This window comes from Oryzias melastigma, unplaced genomic scaffold (genome assembly GCF_002922805.2).
Source record: "Oryzias melastigma strain HK-1 unplaced genomic scaffold, ASM292280v2 sc00254, whole genome shotgun sequence".
In the NCBI taxonomy this organism is placed as follows: domain Eukaryota; kingdom Metazoa; phylum Chordata; class Actinopteri; order Beloniformes; family Adrianichthyidae; genus Oryzias; species Oryzias melastigma.
This window is the reverse complement of record NW_023416892.1, coordinates 422,406-443,205: the sequence shown is the minus strand read 5'-3', so window position 1 is coordinate 443,205 and position 20,800 is coordinate 422,406. Positions and strand designations below refer to the sequence as shown.

General features: G+C 54.1%; 1 protein-coding gene across 4 annotated transcripts in view; it reads right to left on the bottom strand.

Annotated features, from left to right (window-relative positions):
- Positions 1 to 211: 211 nt before the first annotated feature.
- The window catches only part of syne1b (spectrin repeat containing, nuclear envelope 1b), a gene marked incomplete at its 3' end in the record, with an annotated part of 72,058 nt that continues 51,469 nt past the window's right edge, over positions 212 to 20,800 (bottom strand). For 3 of the 4 annotated variants that reach the window (XM_024265570.1, XM_024265567.1, XM_024265568.1), the window contains 43 exon segments: positions 212 to 270; positions 492 to 584; positions 796 to 1,008; positions 1,076 to 1,204; positions 1,269 to 1,469; positions 2,049 to 2,248; positions 2,877 to 3,003; positions 3,079 to 3,146; positions 3,444 to 3,512; positions 3,907 to 4,222; positions 4,288 to 4,479; positions 4,545 to 4,682; positions 4,753 to 4,935; positions 5,074 to 5,224; positions 5,290 to 5,477; positions 5,737 to 5,899; positions 5,968 to 6,134; positions 6,216 to 6,374; positions 6,515 to 6,670; positions 12,377 to 12,505; positions 12,570 to 12,764; positions 12,830 to 13,058; positions 13,123 to 13,217; positions 13,286 to 13,433; positions 13,501 to 13,655; positions 13,724 to 13,870; positions 13,966 to 14,148; positions 14,228 to 14,432; positions 14,885 to 15,018; positions 15,765 to 15,935; positions 16,005 to 16,160; positions 16,256 to 16,411; positions 16,478 to 16,654; positions 16,719 to 16,868; positions 16,937 to 17,119; positions 17,190 to 17,322; positions 17,390 to 17,586; positions 17,653 to 17,784; positions 17,867 to 18,040; positions 18,115 to 18,315; positions 19,344 to 19,463; positions 19,529 to 19,630; positions 19,694 to 19,903. In XM_024265570.1, the coding sequence (XP_024121338.1) occupies positions 212 to 270; positions 492 to 584; positions 796 to 1,008; positions 1,076 to 1,204; positions 1,269 to 1,469; positions 2,049 to 2,248; positions 2,877 to 3,003; positions 3,079 to 3,146; positions 3,444 to 3,512; positions 3,907 to 4,222; positions 4,288 to 4,479; positions 4,545 to 4,682; positions 4,753 to 4,935; positions 5,074 to 5,224; positions 5,290 to 5,477; positions 5,737 to 5,899; positions 5,968 to 6,134; positions 6,216 to 6,374; positions 6,515 to 6,670; positions 12,377 to 12,505; positions 12,570 to 12,764; positions 12,830 to 13,058; positions 13,123 to 13,217; positions 13,286 to 13,433; positions 13,501 to 13,655; positions 13,724 to 13,870; positions 13,966 to 14,148; positions 14,228 to 14,432; positions 14,885 to 15,018; positions 15,765 to 15,935; positions 16,005 to 16,160; positions 16,256 to 16,411; positions 16,478 to 16,654; positions 16,719 to 16,868; positions 16,937 to 17,119; positions 17,190 to 17,322; positions 17,390 to 17,586; positions 17,653 to 17,784; positions 17,867 to 18,040; positions 18,115 to 18,315; positions 19,344 to 19,463; positions 19,529 to 19,630; positions 19,694 to 19,903 (6,854 nt within the window). 4 annotated transcript variants of the gene reach the window in all.

Sequence of the window (20,800 nt, the reverse complement as noted above, 5' to 3'; positions counted from 1 at the left end):
AAGGGAACGCCCCCAGTTAGCGATGAAAGCAGTCAAGATGCCGCCAAAGGGAATTCTGTCGTTTTGGGGGGGGAACCCCCTCCACACAGAGCATCTACACAGACAGAAGATGATGGAGTTCACTGTCAGGAGTTTGCTACCCCCCACCCCCCACCCCCCGGCATGGACTGACTTCCATCATCTTCTGAGAGTGCTACAAGCAGAACGGTACCTGAGGGGGGGGCCGCTCACACACGCTCCCGGCTGTGGCGCACTACTGTCGCCCCGCTGCTGTTTGCAATGAACAGGAGGGGGGGGTGAAAGAGAGAGAGTGCTTCAGTCCAAAAATCCAATGGAAACCAGAAAACCACATGGGGGGGTGCAGAGATGCTGGTTTCTGGTAGGGGACAGTCGGGGTGGGGGGGTGAGACGGTCTGAGGAGCAGGGAGGTGTGAGGAGGGTGAGGAGCGCCTCCTGGCTCCATACAGGAGGTGCGAGGCGTGTTCGGTTACCGATCGCTGGCGACTCGGCGTGCTCCGTCCGGAGGCGGGACTGAGGGAGCCGGACGTGTCCAGGTCGTCTGCAGACGACCACGAAGACAGATCCTGGCGGACAGAGGAGCACATTCAGGAGATGGTCTATAAACAGAGCTCTGCCTCTCTTGTCACCATGGTAACAGCTCTCCTCTGACCCCACAGAAGCCTGAACAGGCCGGCTCCTGTTACCATGGTAACGGGAAAGAACAGCATCCTGAAAGACGGATGTGGAACCTCAGGGGCGTGTCTACAAGTGAGCGGTACGGGGGCGGGGCTCTACCTGCTGGCTGCTGGACATGTCCAGGGCCTTGGCCAGCTCCCGGAGGTCCCGCGTCACCTCCTTCAGGAGGACTTTGAGGCGGTTCCCGATCACGTGAACCTTCTCTTTGGCCTCGGAGCAGTCGCTGGCGTGGGGGTGGAGAAGCAGCTGCAGCGCCATGTCCTGCAGCGCCGACACCTTCAGCTGCGACTCCAGCAGCTCCTGCCGGATTTGCTGCAGAGACGGTCACACATCAAAGCCCCGACCTCCTCTGAGGGTCGCTCTTCCAAAGCGGCGTTACCGTCAGGCTGGTGTGACGCTCCAGCAGGGCGTCTGCGTCCTGGGCAGGGTCGATGGGGAGCAGCTGGTTCCTCCGGCGGTCGATGTTCTCCAACCACAGCAGCAGGCCGTGGCTGGTCTCGTGGAAGTCCTGGGGGGAGGAGGAGCCTTAGCACGGTTCAGAGCGGCAGCTCCTGGAGAAACCTGCGTCTCACCTGACACTGCAGCAGCGCCTCCTGCAGGGAGGACCTCCACTCGTCCAGGGACACGCCCAGCTGGTCCCAGTGCTGGTTCAGGTCTTTCAGCCGGGCCTGCAGCTGCCGGGACTCCTGCAGGTCCGGGTGCAGGAGGTCGGGGCTGCACAGGTTGATGGACAGGACGATGGGCTTCCTCTTGTCGTAAGCCTTCTGGAGCTCCTGCACACAGAGGGGACGTTTAGATTCTGACAGGAGGAGCAGACGGACCTCCTCCTGAGGAGAAACGGCATGACGAGACTCCAGGAGCGACTCCGAACATCTGGACGCTCAGTGAGGCATGGAGGTGTGAGTGTGATGGGTGGGGATCATGTGTGAGGTTCTGTTTGATGAGCTGAAGCTGAAACGTGACTCCTCCTCTTCCTCCCTGTTTTGACCATCAAGTTGTCCCCGAGAGCTTGTTTTGCTGCTTTTTCATCTTTAAAATTATAAAGGCGTATTAACAGCACCCCCCCCCCCCACTTCCACCTCCCCACCTAGGTTAGACAGTGACCAGCAAAATGATTGATTATGTCGAACTTTTGAGTTATTTTATTTATGTTTATGTTTATTGTATTTATGTTTAATTATGACTTTTTACATGAAATAAGTTGTGTGTTAAAAAAAAAATCATTGCAGTCTGGCGCCCCCTGCAGCACACTGCTCCCGAGGCGGCCGCCTATGCCCACTGGCTGCTAGAGAGCTTCAGAGGACTGAAGGTTCTGTGGATGGTTCTGGTTGGTTCTGACAGTCCAGAATCACCTTCAGCTTCCTGATGTGCAGCTGGATGGTCTGCATGTCCGTGGTGACGCCCCTCCCCCGCTGCTGCTGCAGCTCCTCTTCCGCCTCCTCCAGCCAGCTGCACACGCTGCCGAGGTCAGAGGTCAGCTGCTGCTGCTGCCGGCTGCTGCGCTCCTTACTGAGGTCCTGGGCCTGGAGGAGCTCCCAGCGCTCGATCACACCTGGAGGGGTCAGAGGTCAGAGTCAGGGGTCAGAGACACACCCATCTATGTGAGGAAGTCGTATACCGCCAGCGTCACGGCTCCGTTGCGTGCGCCGTAGTCTTTTCGTAACATTAAAAGTGCGAGAGGAACTCCCACTGTGGGCGTTCACGTCCTGCGTCTGCGGACTGACCTCTGCGTCGCTGCGAATCCTTTTCGTTTGGTTCACATTTTGACGGACGCCTCAGCTGATCGTCATCACTTTCTGTGAAGTTGGAGTTATTCACGACTTAAACCGGAAACCACGCGAGAGAATTTAAAGTACATCCGGTATATTTTCAAAATAAAACGAACTTTCCGCTGAACTCGCCGGTTTCAGCGTGTCGTAAACATTATGTAATTTACGTGTTACTCAAAGTGTGTTGCAGCACAGTGTTGTCAGTCATAACCATGGAAACGAGAAGCTGATCATAGAGATCCAGATCTACTCTGTCTGGGCTGAGCTTTCACAGGCTGGAGCAGCAGGCGGTGTAAGCCATCGGCTGTAGCTAGTCCACTCCCGCGACGCAACGAAGCCTTGACGCTAGCGGTGTAAGCCCGGGGTTGGTCTTTGAGGGGGGGGGGTCGGTCAGTCTGGGGTCAGTTCAACCTGAAGCCTGGGACTCTGAGCTGCTGGGATCCACCAGCCCCGACAGCACCTCCTCCTCCTCCTGCAGCTCCGAGCCCATCCTCTTGGCGGCGTCGATGCTGCCGCGACACTCCCCCAGCAGCCGCATCTGCAGGGGGGGGGCAGGTTACCGCTTTGCTGAGCTGCAAAATAGCCAGACAACGATTGAGGCGGACAAACTCACGTAGCCCATGTAGGAGGGGTCCTGCTCTGTGGGGGGGTCGTCGGCAGCCTCCGGGGGGGCGGAGTCACCTGAGGAGCAGAGAAAGTTCCTTCAGACCAGCAGCAGAACCAGGAGCTGAAGCAGAAAACCGTCGGGGTCCAGGAATCAGAAAAAGTGATTTTTCAGTAGAAATCAGAACCAGAACCAAATGGGTTAGCCAAATGAGGAGGAAGGAGGGGGGTTAGAAAGAGGGGGGCGGGGTCTCAATTCCCTCCTGTTTTCCAGATTACAGCCAAAGGCCTGGATTGGTGTTTGTGTGGGAATTGAGCCTGCCCCCCCTGTGGTGATGCACACGGGTCAGAACAGGCATGCGGGTCGGGTCGTACCCGTGCAGGACCGCAGAGTTTGCTCAGTTACTCTAACAAAGGCCTCCAGGCTCTCTGACACCTGAACATCTGCAAGAAACACGGCACAAACAGTCAGCAGCAGGCCACGCCCCCATCCAATCATCTGTTCAGAGGATCGGGGGGGTTGGACATGCCTGGAATGCCCCCCCCATCAATGATCAAATCCGTCTGATCTTCAAGTCCTGCCCACCTCCAAAATGGAAGCTGCATTGGGGGGGGGAGGGGTCAATGCCCCCCACAGAGAGGGGGGGGGTGTCACATGAGGGTCCGGGTGATTAGGATCGTGAGGGTTTGTCGGACCGGCAGCTCGTCGGTCTCCCCGTCCATCTCATCAGCAGAGATCTTCTCTCTGAAGGGGGTGTCGCTCATGTGTACAATTGGGGGGGGGGTTGGTACAGCTCCTCTCACTTTGATTTTGGAGGGAACGCGTTTGAGAACTCACCAGACAACCCCGCCGGCGGCTGCAGGTACTCCTCCTCGCTCTGCTGCTCCCGCAGCGCCCGGCCGGCGCTCTCCAGGCCGCGGCTCAGGTCGTAGTCGTGGTCCCACTCCAGCGGGATGGAGTCCACGCTGGCGGGCGTGTCTCTGCCAGAGCGCTCGGCCCGCAGCTGGGCCGCCAGCGAGGCCGAGCGCCCCGACGAAGCCAGGGGGGACAGGAAGCCGTCGCCCGAACGCTCGGTCCACGGCACGCCGGACAGATCACCGGGCTCATCCAGCTCGCGGTCCGAGAAGGAGGCGTCCATGTCCTCCTCTGCGAGCTGACCAGGAGACAGGTCAGTCCGGAGCAGCTCGGCACTGATCGAATTCTCTGTGCGGTTCTTACCGGGAGGCGAATCAGCTTCTTGTAGTAGCGCTCCACTCGACCGAAAACCTCCTGACGATAGCGCTGGAGCTCCTCCAGCTCCTCCTCTATCACGGCGGCGTCCAGAGGCTCACTCTTCTCTATCAGTGCCCCCCCCTGCTGGAAGATCTGCTCGATCCTGGCCGTCGTCAAGGAGATCTCCTGCTGGAAGGACTAAAGCAGAGTCTGTGGTCAGAGCTTGAAGCCCGTGGGGCGGAGCCGAGCGGTCAGGACTTTACCCGCAGCTGCCGGATCTTAGCCTGGATGTCGCATTCGGAGAAGTGCTCGATGTTGGTGAGCTGCAGGTCCATCTCGGTCAGCCAGACCAGGATGGCGTCCCGTGCCGTCTCAAAGTCCTCCCTCTGGCTGATGAAGTGCTGCATGTTGGGAAAATGGCAGTCAGGAAACGCCTTCATCTGCGGGGCCTCACCTGCACAGCAGACCCACCTTCAGCCGGCGGACGATGACTGCCCCCCTCTTCTGCAGGTCATCCCACCTCTGGTTGGCGTTGTTGGCCATCTCTCTGAGGTGGCAGGAGGAGTCCGTGCGGTTCTCCCTCGCCAGGCGGCGGTACTGCTTGTTGATGACCTCCAGCTGGGGGAGGCCTTCGTGGACCAGTCTCTGAAACATCTACAGACACAGCAGAAAACAGAACCCGTCCCTTAAGTAACAAAACCACCACTATGGTTCAGAACCCGCCTCTCTGGTCCAGAACCCGGCTGTTTCAGGGTCTGCAGGACTGCTGGTCAGCTTCTCTTTTGCACAAACCTCAAACTTCTTCAGCTCCTCCTTGGCTTCCGTGTAAAGGACTCCAGAGGAGTTGGGCTGTGCCGCCGTCTCCTCATACGGGGATAGCCAGTCCTCAAAGTGACTGAAGTCCTCTAGAAACTTCTGCCACAGACGCCAGGTCTCCTCGATTCTGGAGGGAGAGGAATGAGGAGTTTTCCGGCATCGTTGGAGTCGGCAGCAGAGACGGAGTCTTACCGGAGCCTCCTCTCCAACGACAAGGCGCAGATGCTCCTCCAACGCCGATCCAGGTTGCGAGTCGCCTGCTGGATAGAGTCGCACTCTGCGTCGTTGGCGCAGGCGTCGCAGTCGTGCAGCAGCACCTCGCACAGGTTGAGGACAGACGCCACCCCCGTGCTGTGTTTCTCGATATCCCGCTGAAGCTCCTGACAGGAAAAAGAGGCGGGGCCAAAGTCTGTCAGGTCACCACAGCAACAGCCGATGAAAGACAAAATCCTCAGAAATGAAAGTCTTTGATCCAGCCCCTCCAGCTTTGTTTTGTTGCTGTTACACTGAGGTGGTCACCTGATAAACTGACAGACACTCAGAACCAGAACCTTCTGACCCGAGCTCAGGAGGAGGGTCACCTGTCATCGTCCGTCATAAGAAGCCTGACCGGATGGAAGCGTGCGGGCGTCGCCTCACCTGCTGTAGGTCCAGCTTCCTCTGGATCTCCTGGAAGTCGCAGGAGTCGTAGGAAATGGGTTTGGACAGCTCGCTTTCAATGTAGGCCAGCCAGGAGCGCAGGCTGCTCATGTTCCTGTCCAGCTGCTGCACGGCTACCAGCGTCTCCCTCAGCTTCTTCACTCTGTCGGAGGAAACGGGTCACCAAGAACTCCGGCGGGCCCAGCGGCCGGTCAGGAGCTCTGTCCTTACCTGGCTCCAATCAGGTCCAGCAGGTGCTGCCAGCGGTCACTGACTTTGCTGAGCTTCTGCTGGATCTCAGCAGCCTTGTTCTGCTGGCTGGCCCCGGCCAGACGCTCCCCCAGATCGTGGAGCTGCTGCTTGTTCTTCTCTGCCACCGAGATCTCCTCCTGGTAATCCTGAGACGAGAACCCCGATCAGGGGGAGTCAAGTCTACGTTCACGTCATGAAAGAGAAACCTTCACGTGTGAAGGCTAAACCTTGTGGAGCCTCTCGATCATCTCCTCGATGCTGATGTCTCCGTTCTGGGACACCTTGCTCTCCATGTTGGTGAGCCACTCGCACATCTCCTTGTACTTCTCTGCAAACACCGTCCACTCGTTCAGCCGCTTGCTCACCTGCTGCCGGCGCAGCGACAGCTGCACAGACAAAACGGTGTCAGACACGTCTCTGCGTCTGCTTCCTGTTTAACAGGAAGCTGGGCTTGTCATGAAGCGGAACTGAGCGAGTACAGGAAGTGACAGCTGCTCAGTGGATGGGTTCGTCTGCGGACCATCACCTGGTGGCAGGTTTCCTCCCACTGTCGGTGCAGGAGCTCGATGCGCTCCTGCAGGACTGAGAGGTCCTCTGTGCTGATGGACCAGGTCAGAGTCTCCTTCAGCAGAGCCAGGTGGGCCAGGTCTGCGGTCCAGCCTTCAGAGGTTTTCTCCAGGTCCTGGGGGGGGGACAGGTTCAAACATCAGCCTGAAGCTCTGCAGACATTTGCAGATTGTCATGCTTGTTCAGATCTGTGAACTTCTGGGGGGTCAGCCACCAATGATCAGGTTCTCTGCTTCAGAAATCATCTACTCCTTGTACACTGGCATTGACCAGTCTCTGCTCCGCCGTCTCCAGCTGGTCCAAAATTTAGCTGCCCGCTTACTAACGGGGACTAGACGGTGTGAGCACATCACCCCAATATTACGCTCTCTTCACTGGCTGCTTCTTTTAGGATTGTTTTTAAGATTTTACTTTCGGTTTTTAAATGTCTGCATGGTCTGGCCCCTCATTATCTTTCTGAACTTATACATTTTTACCGTCTGTGCCGAGTCCTCAGATCTGAAGATTAAGATTAAGAAAACCTTTATTAGTCCCACAATGGGGAAATTGCAATATGCAACAGCGCAGGTACAGAAATAGGTGAGAGGACAAAAATAAAATATACATTATAAAGACCTAAGACGATGGGATACCCTTAAATTATAAAAGGAGCTAAGCGGTAAGATGCAATATACAAAGAATAATCAGTAATATATAGCATATTGACAGCTATTGCACAGTTAAGTGGTTGATAATTAAGGATAATAAATTGTGTTGTACACAGAGTTACGGATATTGCACATGGTGATCAGAATTGTTGGTTGTACAGTCTAACAGCCGCAGGAAGGAAAGATCTCCTGAGTCTCTCCTTCACACACCGAGGGTGGAGCAGCCTGCCACTGAAGCTGCTCTCCAGGGCAGGGTCTCCTGTAGGGGGTGGGACTCATTGTCCAGCACTGGTGTCAGTCTCTGCAGGACCCTCCTGCCACCCACCTCCCGCACTGAGTCCAGAGAGCAGGTGGGTGACAGGAGGGTCAAATGTTGTGAACGGTTCCAGGACTCGGCTTGTGACCAGGGGAGACAGAGCCTTTTCAGTCGCTGGTCCCAAGCTCTGGAATGTTCTCCCCCGTTCTGTCAGGTCGGCCAGTTCTGTCAGTGACTTTAAGTCAGCTTTAAAAACGTATCTTTTTAACCAGACTTTCACCTCCAGTGTGCAGACTTAGTGGGTCAGCTAGTTTTTATTGTTTTATTAGTTGTTTTATTGTACCTCATTATGTCATTGTTTTAATTGTTTTATTGCTTTTATTGTTTTATTGTTGTTGTTTATTGATTTTATTTCTCTTTGGCGGCGTCAGCTTTTATAAGTGCTTTAAAAATAATAAATTGATTGATTGATTGATACTTCCTTCCTCTCATTCTCGTCGGGGGGGGGGTTCAAACATCAGCCTGTAGTCTGTAACCATGTAGTCTCTCCAGCGTGTCCTGGGTCTTCCCGGGGGCTCCACACAGTGGGGCATGACCAGAACACCTCCCAACAGAGCCGTCCGGAAGAGAACTGGACTGAACTAGCGCCTCTGATGTGGAGGATCAGCAGCTTCATAGATTACCAACCCCCCAGCTTGGAGGTCGGCTAGGGATTCGTTATGGAGCGAAGCTTGTCTTCTCACTTGACGTACTCGAAAAGGACCCCCTGGATCCTGAAAAAGCGGTGTCCCACGTGAAGACGAGCATCATCACGGATTGCCCTGCTGATAACAGCCTGAGAGCTCCTGTTTATTTAGTTAGGGATGTTGTGGGGGGGTACAGAAGGACCCTTTTTGATCAAGATAAGCAGCCGCCAAGACCAGACGGCCTTTCTCCCAGTGTGTTCCTCTGGGGTAAACACTTGTATCAGTTAAGGAAGCGCCTGTTTCTCAGCTCCAGCAGAATTGTAGATTTAAACAAATGGGGTTCAGGGGTCTCCATGATCCTGTAATGGTGACAGGGAGAGATGTAACTACACCAGTCTTGTTTGAGAGTCTTTTGGTTTATTGGGGGGCCAGCTTTGATATGTGGAAACATGAGTTCAGTACATGTTCAGTTAAATTAAAAATGGTTAACATGAACTCCTCCTGTAAAGAGGAAAAAGATGCTTACCTGAAACAAGTCAGTGCAGGTTTTATCTTTCTACAGGAAATACTTGTTTCAGGTAGAGAGGAGGAGGGACAGGCCAAACGGATCTTTCCAGTTTTAATAGTAACAGACGTATTGGTCAATAAAAAGGATCAATTTACAGTGTCAAGCATGGTGGGAGAATTATTACTGTAGACTATGAAACTCCATCATTTTAGCTGACACCTCACTGGGACGAGCAAGTTGTTGTTAACTAAGTTTTCCTCCTGTTTATCAGATGTGGACACACACTCACTAATATTGGCAGGAGATGTAAATTATTGTTTCTCTGCTTTGGAGTTCATCTGCTTCTTTGTCTTCATCGTGTAAACCCGCGAAAAAGAGAAATGATAAAGCAAGAGACAGACTATATACAACGTCATGGTCTAGCCAGACCTCGCACCAGCCTGTGGAGCTCACCATGCTTGTAGAAGTCAAACCAGATGGTAGCCCACGCTTCATCACGGACTTCTGTAAAGTAAATGCTGTCACCATCCCAGATCCGTATCCTCCACCTAGAATGGAGGACTGTGTGGACAAAGTGGGTAACGCTGTTTTTGTTACCAAACTGGACCTGTTAAAAGGTTAATGGCAAGTTACACTTACAGAGCGTGCCTCAGAAATCTCTGCTTTCGTAACGCCAGATGCTTCCCTACAGTATACTGTCATGCCTTTGGCTTATGTAATGCTCCAGCTACCTTCCAACGATCAATCGATATCGTTCTTTCAGGTATACCCCACTGTAGCGCGTATCTGGATGACCTGGTGGTTCACACTTCCACCTGGCAGGAGGATATGGACGTTTTGAGACAGATATTCAGATGTTTAGTTGAGCCATTCCTCACCTTAAACCTCGCCACTATTACTTATCTAGGCCACCAGGTGGGCCAAGGTAAAGTTAGTCCAATTGAGGCCAAAGTGGAGGCAATCTTAAATTTCCCAACTCCAACCTCTAGGCGTGAGTTGCGCAGGTTTCTTGCCATGGTAGGTTATTACCGAAACTTTTGTCAAAACTTTTCGTCTGTGGTCTGTCCCCTGACCACCTTGCTTAGCCTAAAGGAGAAGTTCAACTGGACTTCTCAATGTCAACACGCTTTTCAAAGCGACATAGCTCTGTTATGTCATGGCCCTGTTCTCTCCACCCCTGACCTAAACAAACCTGTTGAGTTAGAAGTAGACCCCAGTAAACTAGGAGCGCGTTCTGTCCTTCTGCAGGAAGAGGGTATAGAGCATCCTGTCAGCTTCTACTTCTACCTTCTACTGAACTAAAAGTTCAGTAAACACCAACAAAACTATTCCACCATTGAACAGCAGACATTGGCTATGCTGCTCGCACTTCAACACTTTGAGGTATACCTTGGGTCCAGTTCACAACCGGTTACTGTCCGCACCGATCATAACCCCCCTGCATGTATAATCATAACCAGCGACTCGTGCGATGGGCTCTTTTGGTGCAGGACTACAACCTTCTCATCGGACATAAGAAGGGTACGGAAAACTCCATAGCTGATGCCCTGTGAGGTTTCCAACTTATTGGATAAGTAAGTCACTCACACAGTCATATTGGTTGGTTGTTTGTGAAACTGAGTGATAACCTTGTTGTCTTAGGGGGGGGGTTACAGCCTCAGATGTATCCGCACTCTTGTTTTAGTTGTATGTGTGCTTGTGTGACTGAGTTTGGATAACTGATACTGAGTGTTAAGAGTGAATGAGATTCTGTAGGTGGCTGAGCAGAGGGAGCAGCAGCTGATTGATGACCCGCCCACCTACACCTGAACCACATGAATAGACAATCCGTGGGCCAATGGCAGAGGATCCTCCACCTGATTAAGAGAGCTGTCTTCCCACTGCTGGTGAACGCCCCAACAGAAAGTTCTGGTCCTCCTTTTCTGTGGACTTTGGGTTAGGATCTCTGTTGAGAGCTCTGTGTGACTAACTCTGGTTGTGTCTGTTGTTCATAGTTAGTTTCTTGCTGTTATAGGATGTCCTTTGTTATGTATTCTGTCCCACACCTTGCCTCCAGAGTCCCTTTTCCGTACAGTTTGCGGCTTACTCTGTATTCAAAGCTGCACACGCCTACAATTGACCGGTCAGCGGATCTTTTATGTTGCTCTTCTTCTCTCTTCCCTTCTGGATTGAGTTCGTAACATAAGCTTCTAGCATATCTTCAATTTTTGACTTCGCTTTTCTAAATTATTTTTTTTACTGGTTTATTTGTTTATGTGCTTTATGTCATAAAAGTCCATTTTCTGTCAGTTGTATCTTTTGTAGCTCAGCAAGCTTCCGAGCAGGTGGAGGGCGAGGGTCTCTTCTACATCTCAGGATGTTTTTATTTGGGACAGAAATTCCTGATTTCTTGTTTCTTCTATCCAGACAAACGTGGCTCTAGACAGAGCTGCCCTTCATCACCACTTTGTTTTGCCTCAACAGAATCATTAGCAATAGCAACACTATAAAAGGAATAATAAGAAAGGATGTGAAGAACAAAGTGTTTCTGTACGCTGATGACATGCATTTATATGTAACTGATCCAAGTTGAAGTCTGAAGCTCTGGATTTGGTTATATGGTGGGTTATCTGGATACTAAATAAATATTTAAAAAGTGAACTCATGGTCATTGACCCTTCCTGTCAACTAACCTCACATCATTCTGTCTGCCTGTACAGATATGAAGTTACATACTCGGACATCAGGATAAGAGGTCGATTTAAGGGGTTTCATGAAAGAAATTGGAACTCATTTAAAGAAAACTTTGACCGCTAGAATCTGTTACCACTAAGCTAAAATAAATAGTGTCAACATGAACATTGAGCCCTTTTCATTCTCCTGACTGGATCTTTCTTCTCTTCTGTCGACAGATTTAGATCCAGATTAATATGGAATAAAACAACTCTGAATATTATCCTACAATAACTGTTAACATCAGAGATGTGTCGTATGGATACGTTTACCTCAGGGTGACCAAAGTAGCAAACAGTTAGCTGCTCTTACATGGTAACTATCCAGTTTTGAAGCCGTCTTCTGGCCGGTGTTCAGACGTTCTCTCTTTATCTAAATGTTAGTCTAGAACAGTATGTTAGCCCTCTACTGCAGATGAAGACTTTACAATGTGGACACATGTGGACTGAGGACGGTCAGAGAATATCTGTGAACATGAAGACCTCACAGCTCATCAGGTTTGAGATACTAACGAGTACACAGCTTTGTTTGACCCATCGGGAATACTTTCCATCAGAATCTCTTTTAGATCTCTTTGGAAACGTTTACTCATAAAGAAATCACATTCAGAATCACAACTCCAGAAGAGCCGTCCACTCTGGACTGACAGCAGCATCGGCTCGTTCAGTCTGAAGCCGTCTCCACGGGTCAAAGGTGAGACTGGCACAAACAAAAAAGCAAAACTCTCAGACGGTTCAGAGCCGCTAGAAGACTTTTGAGGCTAATCAACCATCAGAAAATGAGGTTTAACCTCATCAGGAAGAGTGTTGTAGCGTTTGTAACTTTCCTGGTCGGACAGTGGAAAATACCCCCCCCATGTTTATGAATGCATAGTCTGACCCCAGAGCAGTCATGAATCGGTACAGGTCAAAGGTCTGATGAGTTTGAACTCAGAGCTGTCTCCTGTTTGTTGTGACTCTCTGATGCATTTAGAATGGGGGGGGGGTTATAAGAAGAATGAAAGCATGCAAACCTGACAGCGCAGCTGCTCCGCCTGCAGCTCCTCGTGGAGATCCGGGAGGGGCTGCTGGGAGAGCTGCTTCTTGAAGGAGCGCAGTTTCTCCAGCGACGCGGCGATTCCCGCCTCACACCTCTGCCAGTCCTGCACACAGACTGGTGAGGGCAGGCTGTGGGCGGGGCTTCTGTCAGCAGCAGAGCAGGCTTACCTTCAGCACGCCGGCCAGCCTCCTCCTCTGCTCCTCCAGGCGGGAGCAGGCCTCCTTCCAGAGCTCCTGGATGTTGGCGAGCTGAGCCTGCAGCGCCGCCTCTGCTGCGCCGTCGGCCGACAGCAGCAGCTGGCGGCCGGCCTCCACCGTCAGGATGAAGCTGCCGCGCTGCCGCTGCAGCAGCTTCTCCTTCAGCTGTGGAACAGGAGGTCAGGTGAGAGGGGGCGGGGCTCCGCCGGCTCCATCAGACCTGCACGTACCTGGACGGCCTCCAGCCGGCAGCGGGCCTGCTGCAGGGGGACCCGGCCCCCCGGCGCCTCTGCGGGGGGGGACACGTCCTGCAGCCACTTGCTCAGCTTCTCCTGCAGCTCCCTGAAGCGCTGCCACTGCCGGAGCAGGCTGTCGATGATGCCCCGCCTCTGCTGGGCGCGCCGCACCACGCCCTGCCACTGGTTGCTGAGCAGCGCCAGCTTGACGCCGAACTCCTTCCTGCAGGAAGCAGCAGCAGGTTGACAGAGACCCGAGCAGAACACACCTCCAGCTCAGACCTCACCTGTCCTCCACCTGTCCCTGCTCCAGCATGCGCTGCCCGTCACTGATGATGGAGTGCAGGATCTGCTGCCGGCTGAACATCTCCGCCTGGAAGAGCTGAGGGAGGGAGAGCGCGTCAGTCAGAACCGAACCCGGAGCAGACGTGTCCTCAGACGGGTCAGAACCTCGTGGGCCTTCTGCTGCTCCATCAGGCTGGGGTAGTTCCCGGAGATCTCCACGGCCAGCTTCTCCTCCGTCTGCAGCAGGAAGTCCATCCAGGCCTCGCATTTCTCCAGGAAGGTCTGCTGCTGCAGCAGGAAGGCCTGCAGCTTGCTGTCACACACAGGAGAGCGTGAACCTCCGCCGCCGCAGAGAGACTGCAGACGCAACCTCAGCTCACCTGAACCTCTCGGTGGTCTGGGTGGAGGCGGCGGTCCAGGTTCTGTTCAGGTTCTGCAGGCTCTTGATCTCAGCGTCGCTGAGGGGGAGCCGGTAGCCCAGCTCGTTCAGGCGCTCCAGCTCCGGCGCCGTGCTGCTGAACTGCAGCAGCAGCTCCTGCGGCAAACGCAGCGTCAGCCGGCTCTCCGCTCGTCCAGGTTACTCGGGGGGGGGGGGACACTGACCTTCAGCCCCTCCATGCGGCTCTGGATGACAGACAGGCTGGTGCAGCCGTTGGGATCTTGGACCCTCAAGTCCTCCTCTGCTTCCCGGATCCAGCAGCTCAGAGTCTCCAGCTGGTCCTTGAAGGTCTGATAGTCTTGGACTCCAGTCTGCGCAGACACGACCCCCCCACCAGGGGAGGCTCAGACCACTGAAGTTTACGCGTTTTAATCTGCTGGGATTACTGCTAATCCCTGAATTTTACCTGCAGGCTGGTGAGCTGTCCGCGGAGCGCCTGCTCCACCGCGCGCAGCCGCTGCCGCAGACACAGGTGGTCGGACTGCAGGGTGGAGGACGCAGACGTGTCCACCTGCTGCTTCAGCTGCTCCCCCAGCGTCTGCAGCACCTCCAGCGAGGCCTGGAGCGGCGCCTGTGACCGCAGCAGCTCCTGAGGGGAACCAGAAGCTTCCGTGAGAGCGGGTCGGCTCAGAGCAGACGGGTCGTGCAGGTCTGCAGCCTCCGCTTACACTGCACTCCTGGATCCACCTGGGGAGCTCCTCCTCCGCTGAGTCTTTGCTGCAGGAGCTCTTCAGGAGCGCGTCGGCTCTCTCCTCCTGCAGCTGCACGGCGCTGCAGCTCTGCTGGTGCAGCTCCTTGTAGCGCTGCCACAGCTGGAGCAGCGCTTTGCTGCTGCGCAGACGCTCCGAGATCTCCTCCTGCAGCCCGCTCCACCTGAGCGCAGACGCAGCACCTCCTGTTCAGGTTCTCTTCTGCCGTTTCAACTTTCAAAAATGAGGATCTGGAGTTTGTTCTGCTTTCAAATCAAATGTTTGTATTTAGAAAACACTAAACTCTGGCTGAGCTGCAGAGGTTCTGTTCCTCAGAGATGCTGGACCTTCAAAGCCCAGAACCCGGCCAGGACCTGACCCGCATCAGTCAGAACTTCAGACTCCTTTAGTGGATCTGACACTTTCCTGTAAACTCCAGAGGATCAAATAGGAGAAGGTTTGGATCAGAACAAACCCAGTCAGCGGGAGGAACGGCCTCCATCTGAGCTTCTGAACCGCACAGGAGAGTCTGACTGAAGCTCCTCTGAGCTAGACTCACGGTTACCGTGACAACCTCCCCTCTGTCATGAGGATGTTTGGAATCCCGGTCGTTCCCACAGAAACAGTGTGGATCACCTGGAGTTCACGTCCTTCAGGCTGTTGTTGAGTGAGTCCGACACCGCAGGATGACACTCTCGGAGGAGCTGGTGGGTCACGGCGCCGAACCTCCTCACGCTGCTCTCCTGCTTCTCCAGGTCCTTCTGCAAATCCTTCACACACAAACGCTGACAGTAAAAATCCAACCGCAGAAACGTTTATCACCACCTCCCCATCACAGAACCGCTCAGAACAACGACCACAAACTCAGAAGAACCGAGTTCAGGTTCATTCAGATCAGAATGAAGATGCTGAGAGAAGCTCAAGAACAGACGTTCCTGCAGGTTTCAGATCCCCAGAGATCCTAACAGATCTTCAGAGATCTTCAGAAATCATCAGAGATCCTTGTAAAACCTCCTACATCCTCTGAGATTCTCAGAAATCCTCAGAGACCCTTAAAGATCTTCAGAGATCCTAAAAGATCCTCAAAGATCGCTGGAAATCATCTGAGATCCTCAAAGATCTGTAGAGATCCTTCGAGATCCTTGCAGATCCTTATAGATCCATCATCCTGATGGAGCAAAGTGTGAACACAGGAGAACCTTCACAGGGACCCAAAAGAGTCCAAGAACTGGAGCAGGACTCATCCAGGAGGTCATGAAAGGTCAGAGGTCACTGGACTCTGTTCAGGTCAGAGGTCATGATCCAACATGGATCCATGAGAGACACTGCTGAGGAACCAGAACCCAGATCTGGAGGATCCACTAAACTTCTGGACTGAGGTTCTGATCCGACACCAGAGGAACTTTCTGGACTCAGAGACTCTCAGTCAGGCACGGAGATTCTGGACTGAGCTGAGGTTCTGTAGAGGTTCTGTGGGTTCTGGAGACAGAAGGACGTCGGTTTTTCTCCGACTCACCTCCAGACTCTGAACCTGCTGCTGAACGGCCTCCAAGGATCCGGTAAGGAGGCGGAACCGCGATACAGAGTACCTCCCCTCCATCAGGTAGGCATTGATCTCCTCGGAGGCGTGTTTGTAGAGGGTCCACTGGTCCAGAACCGAAGTCAGGCTGATCTTCAGCTGTCCGACCTGACGGACACGGAGAGGTCTGAGGAGGCTGCAGACTGCAGCGATAGGACTGACGGAACCAGGACTCACCAGATGGTCCAGGTTGGCCCAGGTGTGGTTGACTCCCTGGATGGTCTCCATGACGATGGCACAGGCCTCATCGGTCTTGTTCTGGACAAGGGCGCAGCCCTGCTCTTCCACCTTCTCCAGCTCCTTCTCTTTGTCCTTCAGCAGCTCCTCCAGCTCCTGCAGGAGTCACAGAGCCGGATGAGTGTTAGCGGCGAGGAGCGGTGAGGAGCGGCGAGGAGCGGCGAGGAGCCCCGAGGAGCAGGCGGACCCACCTGGCAGTCCTTCAGGGCGTTCTGCACGGAGGTCAGGTCCTCCAGCCGCGGCCTCCTCCTCAGTCTCTCCTCCTGCGAGGTCATCCAGAGCTTCAGGGCCTGCACGCTGCTCTCGTACTGGAGCCACATGTCCAGGAGGTTCTCCAGGAGCTGGATCTGAAGGGGAGGATCCAGATCAGCTTCAGCTTCGGTCCATCGCGGGACCACCACCGGGGGGCTCACCTGCTCACTGAGCCGGCCCTGCAGGATCTGCCAGCGGCGGTTCATGGCCCCCAGGCGCTCGGCGAAGTCCGTCTTATCGCTGCGCCGGCTCTCCGGGTCCGGAGCCCCGGCGTGTGCCACCGACTGGTTGACGAAGTCCACCGTCAGCTGCTTACAGCTCACGTCCACCCGGAAACCCTGAGGAGCAGGTGGAGGTTCAGGAGGAGGAACGACGGCATGTGTGACGCTCCTGGATGCTCACCTTGTATCTCTGCAGGTAGTCCTGAATGACGGTGGAGCCCACGGCGCTCTGCAGGTGCTCCTCGTCCTCCTCCAGCACCGTCTCTATCAGGGAGATCCAGTTGAAGAGCTCGGCGATGGCGTGCTGAGAGGCCAGCTTCTCCATCTGGACCTGCAGGAGGAGCAGTCGGTCAGTCGCCGGCCAGGTGGCTCCGCCCACATCCGTGCGGGTGAGGGTACCTGGTGCAGCTTCTCCTGGACCACGGGGATGCGTGTGAGAAGCTCCGCCCACTGTGCGTCGATGCGTGCCAGCTCTGAGCGCAGGAGCCCCGTGTCCACCTTCTTCAGGCGCAGCAGCTGGTTTCCCTCCGAAACCACGGCGCTCTTCAGGCCGGATTTCCCCTCCACCTCCTTGGAGAACTCCTGCGGGGGCGGAGCCGACGGTGTGAGCGCTGCGTCTATGTTTTCTTTTGTCAAACAGAGGAAGTCTCACCAGGAAGGCAGCGAGGTGATCCCGGACCGTCTCCAGCTCCTGGGGAACCAGAACCGCCTGCGTGTTCCAGAACTGCAGGCGCTCTAGCGCAGACTGCAGCCACTGGCTGATGTCTGCGCGCGCTCTCTGGTACCTGCAGACAGGCGTCCTTCAGAACACGGTCTGCGGTGACAAACAGAAGAGCGCCTGCCGTCCCTCACCTGCTCCAGTGTTTAAGGACCGCCTCCAGGCGCTGCAGCTCCTTGCTGACCTTCGCCGTCTGGTCGAGCCAGCGCTTGCCCAGCTGTGCCAGCCGGCCCTCCAGCCCGGGACAGGACAGCCCCCCCAGCAGACGCCGGCCCTCGTCCAGCAGCTGCTGCAGCCGGTGCTGGTGCTCAGCCAGCCCCGCCTTCAGACCCTAAACAGACGGGAGCGTGAGGCTGCTGCCGACCGGCGGCGGCGTGGCAAGGCGGGGCTGTCAGACCTGGTACAGGGAGATCCTGTCCAGCAGCCGCTCCTCAGACTCCTCCTCCAGACCCGCGGGGGGGGTGCTGCCCTCCAGGGCCTCCAGCTGGCGGCTCAGACCCTGATAGTCCTGCTCCAGGCGGCTCCAAACCTGGAAGGACACTTCTTTCGTTCTTCAGCTCTAAAACGAGGAACTTCTGAAACCGGCCAATCCGCTTCCTGCTGTTCCTCACCTCCACCATCCACTCTAGCTCCACCCCCTTACTGTGCGCCTCCCGCAGGACTCTCTGGGCCTCCGCCAGCGTCTCCTGCAGGGCCCGGCTCTCCGCTGGGAGCATCAGGCTGCTGATCTTCCTGAAGTAGGCTTCTGTCAGAACCATGTGGGTCTCCAGACCCTGAAAGAACTCCTGGAACAGACGACAGGTGTGAGTGAAGGCTGAAAGCTGCAGGTGTTCAGCGGCGAGAGCGGAGCTGGGAGTGCCTTGTGTTTGTCCAGCAGGGTCTGGATGTCCTCCACCGAGCCCGCCAGGACCCGTCCATCGGCGGACATCTTGTCCTTGGCGGTGTCCAGCAGGTCGGTCAAATCCTGCAGAGCACGCTCGTACTGCTCCTTCTGGGCCAGGTTCTGGTTCAGCCCGCTCCGCCTGGAGGCTACGATCAGCACCAGGTCCTCATAGGAGTCCTGCAGCACCCAGAATGAGAGACAACAACCTTCACCCTCAAATCTCGATAGTATGATGTCGCCATGGCAACCGTAAACAGGTCAGCATCAGAACGAGCTGAAAACATTTATAGAAACAGAAACGTTTGATTCTAAAACTTAAATATTTAAAGTTTACAGGTTTAGTTTACCAAGTTTAACCAACAGGTTCAGTTAACAAGGCTGAAGTTAACTAGTCAGTTTAGTTAACTAGGTTATAGATAACCAACAGGTTTGGTAAAAAATGTTGTGGTTTACTAAACCTGAACCAGGGGGTTAAGTTCACCAAGTTATAGCTAACTAGGTTATAGTTAACCAACAGGTTCAGTTAACCGGGGATAGGTAACAAACAAGTTCAGATAACCAGGTTATGGTAAACTAACAGGTTGAGTTAACCAGGTTACATTTCAAACATGTTAGAGTCACCAGGTTATAGTTAACCAGCAGGTACAGTTTACTATAAAATAGTTAACAAACATGTCAAGTTTACCATGTTGTGTTTAACCAGGTTATAGTTAATCACCAGATTTAGTTAAGCAGGTTATGGTTAGCTAGGTTACGGTTAACAAACATTTTAGTTAACCAGGCTAAAGGTAACCAACTAGTTCAGATAAGCTGGTTAGATTGAAACGTGTTAAGTGAAGGTTATAGTTAACCAGGTTAAGGTTAACTAGTAGGGTAAGTTAAGCTGGTTATGGTTAAACAACAGGTAGGAGCTAACCAAGTAAATAGTTAACCAGGAGACTCAGTTGACCAGGTTAAGTGAGCCCTGCTGATCTGGACTCAGACTATTGGGGGTTCCTCCGGGACTAACTTCAGTTTGGGGTTGTACTTTATCTTCCTCTTTCTCCTGGATGTAGGTCAAAGGTCACTAGTTTTATTCTGATGCTTCAGTGTTCTTGTCCCATGTGACCCCCCGGGGGGGACCCCCTCAGCCTCTGTCCTCCCTCATATAGACCAGCAGATGTTTCTGGTCCGTGTAAGCAGCGCTCAGAGACGGAGGCCGTCACCTGGAGCTTCAGCAGGTTGCTGGCTGAATCCTGGTCGGCCTGCAGAACGGCTCCTCTGGTCTTCAGATCTGCTATTCGGAGCTCAAAGTCCTTCAGGGTCTCCTCTTCACAGGTGAGGACCTGAGCCAAGAAAGCGACAATGAGACTGACACACCTGAGGCTCTGAAACTCGCAGGTGGACTTACCTGCAGCTGCTCACAGGCCGGTCTGTCCGAGGATCCAGCAGGACCCTGAAGGATCTGACATTTCTTCTTGATCAAAGCGGTTTGAAGAAGCTGCAGGTCCGTCTGCGTGGAAACGATGATTTTAGTTTCAGTCTTGAAGCCGAAAGGGCGGAGTTTGAGACAAACCTGGTAAGCTGCAAGATCCTGAGCCCTGCTCCTCATGTGCTCACAGCGCCGGCCCAAAGCCCCACCCAAAGCACCCAACCTCTCTTGCAAGCAGTCCAGGTTGTCCTGCAGCAGTGCCCGGTCCTCGTCCGCCAGCCCTGAAGATCCAGCTAGAACTGATCCGCAGAGCATCAGCTCCTCGGCCACAGAGCTCAGGTCCTTCTCCAGGATCTGCAGACAGAAAACCAGCATAAACATCTGGAGAGACCCGCCCACGCCAAACACAGGTCTGGACCCGGACGCTTCTAGAAGCTCAGACAGAAACCTGGATGATGTGAGCACAAGTGAGAGGACAGGTGAAGCACAGGTGTGAAGACAGGTGAGAGCACAGGTGAGAACACAGGTGAGAGCACAGGTGAGAGCACAGGTGAGAGCACAGGTGAGAGCACAGGTGTGAGGACAGGTGTGAGGACAGGTAAGAGGACAGGTGTGAGGACAGGTGTGAGGACAGGTAAGAGGACAGGTGAGAACACAGGTGAGAGCACAGGTGAAACACAGGTGTGAGCACAGGTGTGAGGACAGGTGAAGCACAGGTGTGAGCACAGGTGAGAGCACAGGTGAGAGCACAGGTGAGAGCACAGGTGTGAGCACAGGTGAGATCACTGGTGAGAGCACAGGTGAAGCACAGGTGTGAGCACAGGTGAAGCACAGGTGAGAGCACAGGTGAAGCACAGGTGAGAGGACAGTAGAGAGGACAGGTGAGAGCACAGGTGTGAGGACAACAACGGTTTTACAAACGGTTTGGGGTTTCTGCTCCATCCTCTACACTTGTGGTGCTGGACTAACGGCCATACCTGCAGCTGATCACCTGGTTCAGGTGTGTGAAAGCAGCAGACTGGCTCTCCAGGTCTGGAGTTTGAGGTCAGTCTAGACCAGAGGTAGGGAATCCTGGTCTTCGAGAGCCACATTCCTGCACGTTTTCCAATGTACCCTGCTCTGGTATGTTCTGATTGGCTGGACACACCTGAACCAGGTAATTGTTTGAGTCCCTACTTGTGACTGATTACCTTCTTCGGGTGTGACCAGCCAATAACAACATGCCAGAGCAGGGTATGTTGGAAAACGTGG